Genomic DNA, 13,751 nt, shown 5'->3' with positions numbered 1-13,751 from the left:
CAATGGGTATATATTTTATTATACTTATTGCTTCTTTTAAACATTAAGACTCGGAGAAACATGGGCTTTTACAACTATATATCCATTCCTCAATGTCTAAGTTTGTGTCCTTTCACACATATTTTAAATTATGTGTAAAACTGAAGGGTGTGGCAGAATTTTCCCAAAATACTTCCTTTTCTGCTCAAGAACCATTCCAATCACTTTAGTGATAAGTATCACTTTCGCTTTTCATACCTGCCCAACCATTCTCACAATAGTAAAACTAAAGCTTCCTATTTTCTAGTAGTAAAAACCTGTCTCCGCTGACTGTGAAAAAGAGAGCACAAATGAAAGGTTTCATTACTTCGGGTGGACTTCAGCTGCTAATTTCAAATGGAGTTATTCCCTCATAAGATCTCTTGAAGGTCACCTCTTTGAAGCCTAGTCTATGTTTAAGGAACTGTCGGCTTTACAATGGAGTCCTCCTCATTTCTGCCTTCTAATATAATCTTCCCCTAAGCACTCCTTCCTTTCAGTGTTTCTCCAAAGGTGGTACCCAGATGACCCCAGTCAGATCCACTAGGGTACTTATTAGCAGGTGATTCCTGGGTTCCAAAATTGACTTGAGTCATCACCCAGGAGTGGGGCATTAGTTTTTCACATTACCCAGTAAGTTCAACACATGATCAGTCAAATATTCCAGATGTTTGTTTTTTGTTTTTTGTTTTAAAAAAAGATCTTCATCGCCCTGGCCAGTTTGGCTCAGCGGTTAGAGTGCTGGCCTGCGGTCCAGAGAGAACGGGGTTCGGTTCCCGCTAAGGGCGCGTACCTACCTCAGTTGCAGTTTGTCCCTGGCCCTGGTTGGTCGTGCAGGTGGCAGCCACTCGATGTGTCCCTTTCATGTCAATGTTTCTCTCTTTCTCTCTCTTCCTCTCTCTCCCTCCCACTCTATCTGAACAAAAAAATGGAAAAAATGTCCTCGGGTGAGTATAAAAAAAAAAAAAGATCTTCATCAAAGTCTCCCTTATCTTACACTAAAAGCAACTGGTTTTTAACAAGTGGCTGATAAAAATGCTGAGTTAGACAATGATTTGTATTAGACTCCCGATACCCCTACTCCAGGGGCTCTATATGTTGAGCTTTTATGAAATACTATGTACAGTTATTCAGCCAACCGTGATTATATCCAATTATATTGTCATCCATTCTACATTTCTCCATGTTGTTCACGAGGATAGCTCAAGTATTTTGTGGAAATTCTTAAATTATTGCATTCACAGAATTCCCCAAGATACAAGGTAGTATAACCCAAACAATGAAACGGGTGAAGTTAGTTTGGTACTATTCTTCATTTATCTTGATTCAAGTTCTTTATTTTATTCAAAAAAGTTAAATAACCAGGGTTTACTTGTTTTAAAGTACTTGCAAATATGAGATAATATTAGGAAAAAGGATCAACTTTCACTATTCTAAAACTTAGAATATTAAACACTCTGTTCAACTTAAATCAGGCAGCTTAGTAACCTAATAACATAATGTTACGCTAATAATGTAATTACATACACTTCGTCATACAGTAAAGTGACTGACATCTTTACTGGGAGATATGTGCACAAAAATGATTTCTTCCGGGTGCTGGCATTTGGCTAAACATTTGTCAATATCCTTTCCTGTGCAATTGATGTCTCAGGCTGAAAAGGCGTTTGAAACACAGAAATCAAGGGACCTTGGCAAAAATCTGATCCTAAGAACTGAAACTTACCAGCCCATGAACAAGGTTGATATTGTTTATTGCCATAAGACTAGCTTTCTTGTAATTAGCTCAGAAGAAAGCTCAGGAGATACTGGCTTTCCAAGTGAGCTTCTCCAGTTCAGTAATATTCGCACGTCCCACCTGGGCCTTTTGGTTGCAAATCTACCTCCTTAAGGAGCCAAGTGAAAAAGCAAGAACAATCAATAAGAAAAAAAAAAAAACCACGAAAAAAAAATTCCTCCCAGCTATAAATCAGCCACGTGGAGCTGCTGCAGCAGCAGCGATAGCCCCGACTTCCTGGTTTGCTTCCTGCAAGCCCAGAGGCGGGGGGCTCTGGCAGCGGGTGTAAGAGAGGGAGGGGCAGCCAGAGCAGCTCTAGGACAGCGGGAGGGGGCGGCAGGGAGGCGGGGGATCCTGCAGGGCACGGGCATTAAGGACAGAGTTGTGGTTCACAATTACAATAAAAGTTTGGGAATCTGAAAGCTTTAAGAGCTGAGCTGTGGGGCAAAGGCTAAAGCTAAGGACCAGACCTGGGGAAAGAATAAGTTAGTTACAAGGTAACGGGGGATAGCGAAAGAGATTCGTGTGGACAGTGGGAGAGAGAAGGGGACTGCGGATCTGGAAGGGGGCAGGTAGACAGTAAGGAAGCTTAGAAGAGCGAGACGCACGGGTCGGTTGGAGCTCTGCGGAGGCCGCCGGAGGAGGGGGAGTACCGCGGCCGCGGAGCGCGGTCCGAGCCGCGGGGCCGCGGGGAGGGGGTGGAGGGAAGGGCCGGGGGGAAGGTACAGCGGAGGGGAGTTCCGGATCTGGAGCTGGAAAGGGCAGGCAGCGGAGAGGGCGGCAGCCGAAGCGGCAGGGGTGGGGGAGGGAGGAGGAGAGCCGGAGGAGGGGGAAGGAGGGAGGGGAGAGCAGTGGCGGCGGCTGCGCCCGGCTGTGTGTCTCTAGCCGCCGGAGGAAGATGAGGCTGAAGATTGGGTTCATCTTACGCAGTTTGCTGGTGGTGGGAAGCTTCCTGGGGCTAGTGGTCCTCTGGTCTTCCCTGTCCCCGAGGCTGGACGACCCAAGCCCGCTGAGAAGCACGAGGGTGAGTGACCCGCCCGCCCCCTCCGGTGGCGACGACCTGCAACTTGTTTTGTTTGCGCGCGAGAGTGGCGGGAGCCGGGAGCGGCGGGGTTGGACGCGGCGTTGGCGCCGCAGCTCCGCAGGTGGTGCTGGCGCAGCGCGGGCGGATCGGGGGCGCTGAGCCCCACGCACTCTGTCCCCGCTGCCCGCCGCCGGCCCGCCCCTTCGCCGCCCCTTCCTCCCGCGCTTCCCCGCCCCGGGCTCCGCCGCCGCTATTCGCGCTGTGGCTGCGGCTGCGGCTGCGGCGACCGCGCTCCTCGCCGGGACTGCTGGGTGGGGCGGGAGGAGAGCAGTGTCCCTGGGAGCGGGGTGAGGGGCGCGGCCGCCCAGCCCCCGACTCCTCCGGGCTGGGACCGCTGCGGTCGTGGCCGGGGGGCACGGGGTTGGTCCAGGCTGCGGCCTGTGGCTCAGGCAGGCCTGGAGGAGGAGAGATGCTGCCGTTGCCATCACCACCGGTCGGGACCAGGCCCCTCGGTCCCACCTTCCCTCCCGCCACCGCCCGTCCGGGGGTGCCAGCAGCCGGGTCTCCCACAGCCGGCCTGTCCGCCGGGGAGTGGGAGGGAGATGGCGCCCCGCCTCCGGCTCTTACGGACAGCGCCTGCTCCCCCCTCCACTCCGGCGGCCGGGAGATGGGGTGCGATGTGCGGGCGAGGCCTCGCCCTGGACCGGCCCTTCCTCTGGCTTCCTTGGCAACAGGAGGGGCCGTTGGTCCGGTGGGGGAGAGGGGCAAGGGGTGTTCCTGTCCCGCTCTCCGGCCGGGTCCCCACCGCTCTGGGGAATCCCCGTCTCCCGGAGCGACGTTGCTGTCCGGGGAACGTGGAGCCGGTCCCTCTTCCCTGGCTGCGGCAGGGCTGCTCGGCCAGAAAACTAACTTGTGCCGAAGCCCCGCCGTTCGGCGCGGCTGCCTGCTCGCCCAGCCCAGTCCAACGCTGATGGGCGCCGAGCTCCCGAGGCTCCGCCGGGAAGCGTTTGTCTGCCGCCCGGGCAGCGAGCATTAGCCTTGACACTCCCTTGCTTAGTTTAAAGGGTTTAGTCAGGCCCCTCGGAACAGGAGGGCCCGTGGTTATTGCGACTTCGCGGTGACGGTGACTAGGTCACAGCAGGTTGGAGGGTTAACCGGCCTCGCCCTCCAGCCTGACCCGCTCCCCACCCCCTAGAAGAACCAATACACTCCTCTCCTTCCCAGTCCCGGACCCTGGGGTAGTCCCCTGGGCCAGCTGCCCTTGGGGTGAGGGAGGGCATGAGAAGTTCAGAGCCACCAAGTGGCCAGGGGCCATTGGAAGAGTTGGTACTATTGTGAAGTATGAAGTGCCTTTTGCAAGTATTTTCTGCATTGCATCTGTGTGATCTTTATTAGCTTTCCTTCTGGAAAGTTAGTATCAGGGAGTGGAGTGAGAAGGATTTCTTTCTTGAATAAAAATCCTAGAAGGGGATTTCCTTATCGATTGCACCCTCTGTGATAATTGGATTTACTACTAAGTTTTTGTATCTGAAGTCTTGACTGCACCTGGAATCTCTGTGAAATCTGGGGTGGATCCCCATCCACATCATCTAAATTCAAGTTAGTTAAAAAGTGCCAACTCTTGCTTCTGTGGTTTTAAGCCTCTCAGCTCTGGTGAAGTGGTGGTGACCTTTTTGTGATTTTACTTTAAAAATGATTCATTGACAAAAAATAATTGAATATTACAACTGGTTGAGAGTATTTGTTTGAAGTCAAGTGGCCTCTTACAGAGAGCTGGAAATGTTAAAACCCGTTTCCTGGGAGAGAAATTGAGAAGAACTGACAAAACTAGCCATGTCCAGGGTGCCCTGCAGTTCATATGGCAGGTCTTCTGAAGCAATGGCAGAGCATCAGCACCATCACCCAACCCTGACACATTTTATTTGTGCTGATATGTAAATACCGAGCCACCACGCCCATTTAATAGCTACAGGAGGTGGTGATATCTTCATTTTTGGTTCAAGTTACAGTCATGTACTACCTAATGACATTTCAGTCAAACAGGGACTGCATATACAACGGGTCCCATAAAATTATAATGGAGCTGAAAATTTTCTATCACCCAGTGACATGGTAGCCATGGTAATGTCACAGTACATCGCATTACTCCTGTGTTTGTGATGCTGGCGTAAACAAACCCGTGCTGCCAGTTGTATAAAAGTATAGCACATCCAGTACGGTACATAATACTTGATAATAAATGACTATGGTACTGGTTTAAGTATTTAGTACACTATACTTTTTATCATTATATTAGAGCATACCCTTTCTACTTATTAAAAAAGTTTGCTCTAAAACAATATGTGGTGTGACCCTGGCAGCATCCTTATACATCTCCTGTTTACCTTGTCTGTTGATGGCACCATTTTCTCTCGGGCATGATTTAATCTCGTGTTGTTTTGTACAGTAATGTGCTGCACAGGTCTGTAGCCTAGGAGCAGCAGGTTATAACACATAGCCCAGGTGTGTAGTAGGCTAGGCCATCTAGGTTTGTGTAAGCACACTCTGTGACATTTGCACAATGACGAAATCACGTAAGGACGCATTTCTCAGAAAGTGTCCTCCTCATTCATCGTTAAGCGACGCATGGGTGTATTTGATATCATTTGTCAGTGGATCCAATGTAATTTCATTTGCCAAGACAGAAGCTAGCTTTAAGACTTTCAAACATAATTAACATTGAAAAGAAGGCTGATGGATCAGAAGAGCCAAGCCCTTTTATTAACTTCGCAGGCAAACAGTAACTAAGGTGTAGAATATAGATTATAAGTTGTAAGATCAGAAATAAAAGAACTATTGCCATTAATGTAAACTAAATTAAGAGTTTCTGAGATAAAGCACTAGAAAAATATCTTCTTTATGGAAGATTCTGACCAGTATTCAGTTTCCCTTAACCTCTGGTTATTTTACTTTGACTATGATTGCAGACTCCTCCACCTGCTGTGAGACACCTGCCTCTCTTTTAATGCTGATCCACATATGGACTTTTTTGGATTCCTATAAATGGCCTGAGATAGGCAGAAAAACCCAGTTTTTCAAATACAGGTTCTGCCTCTATTTCAGCCAACTAGTACTGCCCTGTGCCACTGTCCTTGTACTTTCGGTGTTCTAGGTACTAAAGTCTGTTGTAACCTGGTCCTTTTTTTTTACCTGGACTACTTCCTTGCTTTAGATCAACCTAGGTACTATTGCAAAACGCGTTATCCATGGTCAAGACAAGAAAAACATTTATCTTCTTTCTATCTCTGGGCCTCTTGTCATTTCTCTAACGTGAATGGTGTGAAAAATGATTTTACTGTTCAAATTATACTCTGTTGTATACGATTTTATAGTCAACAAACATTTTTGAGTGCCTACTATCTATCAGTGCTAGTTGAGGAAACATTCCTTGCCCTAACCTTAAGGATCTTGCAGTTTAGTGAAAAAGACACATTAATTAAGACTCCACATATCAATCAATAAAAACTGTGCTACACACTGTGAAGAAAAACCATCGTGGGCAGGTGTAAGAAAATGGAGGAGCTTGGTCATAAAAGGCTTACCTGAAAATATGAGTTTTGAGTTGAAATCTGAAGATTTGAAAAAGTAGGGGGGCCCTCCTGAGGGAGAAGGTCCTGAGGTAGGAGGCAGCATGGTTAACTGAGGCACTGGAAGAAGGTCAATGTGGTTAGAACTGGAGAGCCAGGGGAGAGGGAGAGTGAGGATGCAAAGGTAAGTGTGGGTCTCATACACCCTGCTAAGGATTAGGTCTTTAGAACAGTGGGGAAGCCATTAAAGGATTTTTAAGTAGCAGAGAGATGCTATCAGCCTTGTTTTGAAAAGATCACCTTGGCTTCCTGCAGAAAGTATGAATTGGTTTGGAGCAAGAGCAGAAAATAGGAGTCCTGTTGGAGATTATGATAGTTCAGGTGGGACATGTTGTTGCTCGGATTGGCAGGGTGGCGGTGGAAGTGGGGAAAAGTAAATTGATTCGAGATCTATTAAAGATGCAGAGGCACCAGCACTAGGTGACCGGGTGAGGGAGTGAAGGAGAAGATGTCAGGAGGTTTAGGATGATAGATTATTTGTTACATTACTGAAAGTTCTGAAGACAAATTTCGTACATTCTTATGTCGTATTTTATGGTTATAGGAAAGCTTATTTTTTTAGGCTTTCTCCTCTGAATATTTTAAGGTCAGCATTTATTAAGGCCATCTGTTTAGCACTTGCAAAGTACAAAAAGTTCCTTTCATTAAATAAATTGTATTTCTCAGACCATGTATTCCAGATTTATCCCTGAATGAGGGTTTTAAGTTGAATCATAAGGTCTGAAAATAAAGGTTTTTTTTGTTTGTTTGTTTGTTTTTTAATTGTTTTTCTTTCTTAATTTGAAAAAGACAAGAAGGGAGAAGGCGAGAGAGAGAGAGAGGGAGAGAAATATCGATGAGATCGACCACCTCCTGCATACCCTGCTTTGGGGATTTGGCCCACAATCTGGGCATGTGCCCTGACCAGGAATTGAACCAGCGACCTCTTAGTGCACAGCTCAAGGCCCAACCACTGAGCCATACCGGCTGGGCTAAAGGTTTGTAATGGAAATGTTGAAAGATCTTTAGTGGTTCTATTATAGCGAATTCAGTACTGGTGAGAAACTGCATGTAAGCTGATGATTTTCTGTGCAGTTGATACTTTGGTCAAACCATTACTGCTAGGAGCCATTCCCAGGCTAAGACTAGTTGAAAGGAATATCACTTAAACAAGGACTTGATTACCCTGTCATAGTCAAATTTCACCTTACCAAAGCCATTTTAACTCAGTGATGATTGGTTGCCACCTAAGACTCTGCCCTTGACCATGAGATTTTATTTCAAATGGAAGTGCTATTTATACTATTAGGGAGAGAGTTACCACCTAGCAAAAGAGTGTAGTGTCTGAGGTCCTAAGTGGTTACTTTTGCCTCAATTCCCCAGGCAAAATGCCTGGGATTGTTTTTTGTTCTATTTTGCTGTCCTCCCCCAACCCCACAATGAAAAACTCCCCTGTTAACCAAATCTAATAAATTCAAGCTTTGTAGACCTCATGAAATTAATGCATATTTTTGTATACATGTATATTCTTTTGGGTCAGGAATCAGAAGCTTTCATGTTTCTTTAAGGTGCCTGTAAACCACTAACAGAGCCCTTTGGAGGCAGGATTTGTGTTTCCTGCTCATGGGTTATCTCCCCCATCTGCTGAGGTGCTGAACCACTCACAGCCATTCACTCATGACTCTCCCATAGGTCAGGACACCTGGAAATGCAGACATTCCTGAGAATTGCAGTATCTGTGGAAGTGTTTCCCACCTAGGGGTCAAATATCAGGCATCAGAACTGTTACCACCATACTTTGCTCCCTTCCCCCACAATAGGACCCATTGGAAAGTACCAAGAATACCTGAGGTCAAAGTCCCTGCCCTCAAGGGATCACATCCTACTTGAAGAAAAAGGTGCAGTACTCACATGGCCTGGATTCCTTACCCTCTTCCTTAACCCAAGCAGTATACAAAAACAATATGAGAGCTAGTGCAAGGATATGCTTCATTAATAGCCAAACCAGTTGGTGATTTAGAAAAGCCATTCAGGGAGAGCACACTTACTAGTAAAGAATGAAAACTGTTGAACGGTCAAATTTGGATAACTATTTTGTGACTTAGGCTAGCTGCATGGAATGAAAGATAAGGCATGGGCGGCGATTTGGGTTCAGTATAAGCTGCATTAGGTCATTTAATAGTAAATTAGAGACAGAGAGAGGAAATAATGCATCATGAATGAAAATCAGAATTCTGAGCTTGGACCATTTGTACACAGTATTTGTGAGTTCTAACTTCAGAGTTATAAAAAAGTTGGTCAGCAAGTTTTGAATAGCTACTTAATGTAGTAAAATGGCTGTTATCTTCAGCTTTAGCCTAAATCATTATCTTTTGTTCATATTTTGGATTCTAACTTTTATTCCTGAAGAATGAATTTATAATCCAACAGGAGGAAAAAAGTATTTAAATGCATGGTGTGGCAAAAGTAGGCTTACAGTTATTCTATGGAAAGTAATACAATCATTAATAAATAATAACACAAAAATAAACTTTCACATACAACTACAAGCCTACTTCTGCCCCACATGCATAGAATTTAAAATTTCAGAATAAAATGAACATAGTTCGTGGCTATGAAAGAAATGATTTTATAGTTAGATTATGTATGGTGGAAGAGGGAGAAGGGTAAGAAAGTGGAATATATATTAACAATGTGGACGCATTTCTTTGTAAGAATTGGGACATAATAATATAAACATGGCACTTATTCCATCAACAGATATTTCAGATATTTTTTGAGTGTTCAGGGTGTGCCCATCCATTGCCGTGGGCAGTGGAGACACTACACTGTACAGTGGAGGAGGTGAGACATTTTGACATTACAAAGATGTTACTTAGGTTTTGACCTAATAACCACACAGTAGGTGTTGTTTCTGTACTAACAGCAATTTTCTTTTGATGTGTAAAATCAGGCCTTTTTACAGTACCTCCCAACCCCCAACCATCTATTCGTTCAAAATAACATATTGAGGGCTTTCTGCCCTGCAAGATGCTGGTCTGAGTGCTGGAGGCGGCGAGGACACAAGCTCCAACCTCCTCTCATAATTGAGATGAATGGTGTGAATATGTAACAGAAATAAAGAGGAGATTCTTACAGGGCTGTGGGAGGTGGACGTTCAGAGGCAAGAGTGAAGAGTGTGGCATTTGGCTGGACCTAGGGTGTCAGAGGGATTTTGACAAGTACAGATGATGGGAACAACATTCCAGACCAGCAATTTTCAACCGGTGTGCCTCAAGAATTTCTCAAACATGCAATACCTGACTGTGTAGTCAGGGGCACTGACTTCTTTTTTCTTAGATTGTCAAATTAAAAAATGACAACAGCCAACACAACCATAGCCATCTAGTGTGATTGAATCAAAACTATACCTATTTTTTTTGTCAGATTGGCAAAAAATATATTTTTTGATGTGCACGGAATTTTATTAATTAGTTTATGTGTGCCATGAGATGAAAAAGGTTGAAAATCGCTGTTCTAGACTAACGGAATGTGGTGAGATTTGAAAGAAATCTGGTTTGCTGGTGAAAAGTGGTAGAATTTAAGAAAAGTAAATTTGGACCATGCTTTGCAGGGAATTAAGTAGTAGGCTAGGGAACTGGGTTGGGGTTTCTATTCACCAGGTAGAAAAGCACTTGGGCATTTTTGGAGAGTATTTGAGGGATTGGTGACATTCGTTTATTCATCAACTTTTGATTCACTAATTCACTCAACAGATATTTGAAACATTAAGTGTCTACTAAGTACTATTAATTGGTCTAGGCCAGCGGTTCTTAGCCTGTGAGCTGTGACCCCTTTGGGGGTTGAACGACCCTTTCACAGGGGTCGCCTAAGACATAACAGTAGCAAAATTACAATTGTGAAGTAGCAATGGAAATAGTTTTATGGTTGGTGTTCACCACAACATGAGGAACTGTATTAAAGGGTTGCGGCATTAGGAAGGTTGAGAACCACTGGTCTAGATATTGGGAGATACCATAGAGGAGTAAATAATACCAACCACTACAGAGAACATACATTGAATTCTTACTTTGTGCCAGGTACCCATTCTACATGTATTATATTGTTTCATTGCAACAATAACCCTCTGAGGCAAGTCTGATATAATCCCCACTTTATAGATGAGGCCCCTGAGTTACAGAGAGGTAAACTCTTTGCCCAAGGTAATTTACTTAGGGTATGGTAGAGCCAGGATTCAATCTCGGGTGTTCTGACTTCAGAGCTTTGCTCTCTGACCTGCTGTATGGTTTTTACAACATAGACAAGACCTTGTGGACTATGTTGAAAGGGAGACATGGAGATGATAGAGAGGTCATTTCAAATAGCGATGATCACTGCGAAGACAATACAGGATAATATGAAAGAGAGAGAGGCACTGGGGACCACTCCGGAGGTCAGGGAAGGTGATGGCTGAAATGAGGACGAAAGAGTACAAGCCTGTAATTCAATTCTGAGGCAGAGCACTTCAGGCGGAGGGAACACTAAGTGTGAACCCCTGAGTTTGAAACAGGCGCCAGAATGTCTGAGAAATAGAAAGAAGGCCAGCATGGCTGGGGCATGGTGTTTGGAGGGAGTACAGTACTTGATGAGCTTGCAGATGTAGGCAGGGCTCTGGGTTGGATGACAAATTATATGATTATCTCACTCTGCGAGATGGTTCTAGATCAACAAAATGAGCAATAACTCGTTTTGGTCACAGGTTTGTGGGCCAGAGGAACGAACAGCAATTGCAGTGGGTGCGACAGAAACTGTATTAACGAAGTCCACTGGGTCCTGTGGGATCACATCTACTCTGCAGGGCTGGTGCAGTCTGGGAGCTAATCTTAGGGCAGGTGGCAGGGACGAAGGAACTGTGTGCAAAAGCATGAAAGGCTGAAGCACAGCCTGGGGACTTCATGGCTGGAAGATTAGGATGGAGGAGACCCCAGAAAGATCAATAGAGTCTGAACCCCACATGACTGAACACTGAATGGTGAGAGCCAGGGCATAAGGAATGATCTGGAGTCAGGTGCAGGCTAGATTTCAGTGAGGAGAGAAATGCCTATAGAAGATGATGAGACCTAAACTGGGAGAGGGACCAAGAAAAGGAATATGAAGAGAGAGAGTCTGCAAGTAGAATTCCCCAGTGTAGCTGATGGGAGGAGGAATCCTACAAGATGGAATAGGAAAGGAAGGATGCCTTTAGAAGGACCAGAACTGTCTGAAGCAGTGATTTTCAACTACAGCAGGCATCAGAATCACCTCGACTATGTGGTAAAGCTCATTACTCAGCCCGACCGGTGTGGCTCCGTGGTTGAGCATCTACCCACACATCAAGAGGTTGTGGTTCAATTCCTGGTCAGGGCACATGTTCAGATTGTGGGTTCCATCCCCAGTAGGGGGCATGCAGGAGGCAGCCAATCAATGTTTCTATTTCTCCTTCTCCTTTCCTCTCTATCTAAAAATCAATACATAAATTTAAAAAAATAAAATAAAACACATTATCAGCCTCATGCCCAGATGTTCTGATTCAGTTGGTCTGGGGTAGGGCAGAGAAATTGCATGTCTAACTAGCTCCCAGGTGATGCTGATGCTAGTGGTTCAGGGACCACACTTTGAGAAGCAGTGGTGTAGAGAACGTATTGGGTTTGGGAATATGGTATTTTATGGACCGTAGGTCAGTCGAGTGAAGGTGTTTACTCGGTAAATGGAACTCAGAATAGAAATCAATACTGGATGCAAAAGGTCCAGCTCGTTGGCAGGAACATGATGTCTGCAGCTTGGGGAGCAAATTGGTAAATGAAGGGAGCTGGTGTGGATGGAGGAGAGAAACATGGGTAGGAAAAAAGAAACATAGAAGAGTCTTATTTTAGATGCTGGGAAGGGGAGAGATGAAAGAAGGCACAGGCAGAAGTAAAATGCTTTAGAGAATATTGCCCTGTAGAAGACATGGGCAAAAGGTCATTTTTTTTTAAGGGTGGGACCATCAACAATTTCAGATCCTACAAGATTTGAGCAAGATCTGATTAGAATTAAGAATGCAGCAGGTGGCTGTGGAAATACGTTTACCTGCCTGGCAAACTAAGCAGTGATACTGGAGAGGGACTACGGTAGCATCTTCATTGGCATCTCAGTAAATAAGATGACCCAGGAAAACTGGATCACATGAAAAAGTAGTTCAAAGGGTAAAGGAAGGGTTTTATCAGATAACTGTAACTGTCAAAGGGAAACGTGATCCATATGGGGTTGAATTTCTTCTGCCTTCACCTCTCCCTACCCATCACTCTGTGTGGGTTGTGTCTGTGTCTGTATAGACATATGTATACAGAGTAGGGCAAAAGTAGATTTACAGTTCATATGGAAAATAATACAGTAACAAATCATAATACAAGAATAAACTCTGTTTCATATACACTATAAAGCTAGTTTTGTCCCACTCTGTATATATTTTAAGTTGAATCATAATCATATAGTTGTGATAATATGTAACATATACTATATATAATATAGACATTATATTAAGATATGATTATAATACACATTAGATGTTTTTTTTGTACTTTTAGTCCAAAATCCAGTAACTTGTAAAGCTGTGATAAGAACAACATTTTATTTATTTATTTTTTTATCCTCACTCAGGGATATTTTTCCATCTTTTGTTCCGATAGAGTGGGAGGGAGAGAGAGGAAGAGAGAGAGAGAGAAACATCGACGTGAAAGGGACACACCTAGTGGCTGCCACCTGCACGACCACCCAGGGCAGAGGACAAACTGCAACCGAGGTACGTGCCCCTAGTGGGAACCGAACCTGGGTCTCTCTGGACTGCAGGCTGACACTCTAACGGCTGAGCCAAACTGGCCAGGGCGATAAGAACAACATTTTAATATTTGAAGTTGGAAAAGAAAATGCAGAATAGCAAAACAGTATGCTCAGCATTTCAGTTATGTTAGCTAAAAAAATGAGGTCCACTGTTGAATTCTAGCTCAGCCCAGTGATTCCCGAAAGCAACAATGAGACAAGTAGAGCTGCAGTTACCCAGGACTTAAGTCTTTTTTGGGAGAGGGAAGAACTAACTTCCAGTTGCTAAGAATCCAGAGTATTTCAAAATGAGAAATGCTCTCATTTCTGCCCCATTATAAATTCTCTTCTGGGCTTCCCAGCCTTCATTGCATTTTTAAGTATTGCTCCTGAGAAGCATTTAAACGTGCCAACAGGGAGACCTGATTGAGTTCACCGAGTATAAGAACCAGTACACTGAAATTTGAGGAAAAAATTAACTTTGCATTATCTAATTAGGTTTATGGACTTG

The 13,751-nt window shown here is 44.7% G+C and overlaps 1 protein-coding gene across 4 annotated transcripts in view; it reads left to right on the top strand.

Annotated features, from left to right (window-relative positions):
* The first annotated feature begins 2,638 nt into the window (after nt 1–2,638).
* The window catches only part of GALNT7 (polypeptide N-acetylgalactosaminyltransferase 7), a 133,327-nt gene continuing 122,214 nt past the window's right edge, over nt 2,639–13,751 (top strand). Inside the window, exon 1 of one of the 4 annotated variants that reach the window (XM_036282098.1) lies at nt 2,639–2,819. In XM_036282098.1, the coding sequence (XP_036137991.1) occupies nt 2,694–2,819 (126 nt within the window). In that variant the 5' untranslated portion in view covers nt 2,639–2,693. The remainder of the gene's footprint in view (nt 2,820–13,751) is intronic. The other 3 variants (XM_036282101.1, XM_036282099.1, XM_036282100.1) reach the window with 3 other exon arrangements.

The sequence above is a fragment of the Molossus molossus genome, unplaced genomic scaffold (assembly GCF_014108415.1).
Source record: "Molossus molossus isolate mMolMol1 unplaced genomic scaffold, mMolMol1.p scaffold_m16_p_4, whole genome shotgun sequence".
NCBI lineage: Eukaryota > Metazoa > Chordata > Mammalia > Chiroptera > Molossidae > Molossus > Molossus molossus.
This window is presented reverse-complemented; position numbering and strand designations above follow the sequence as displayed.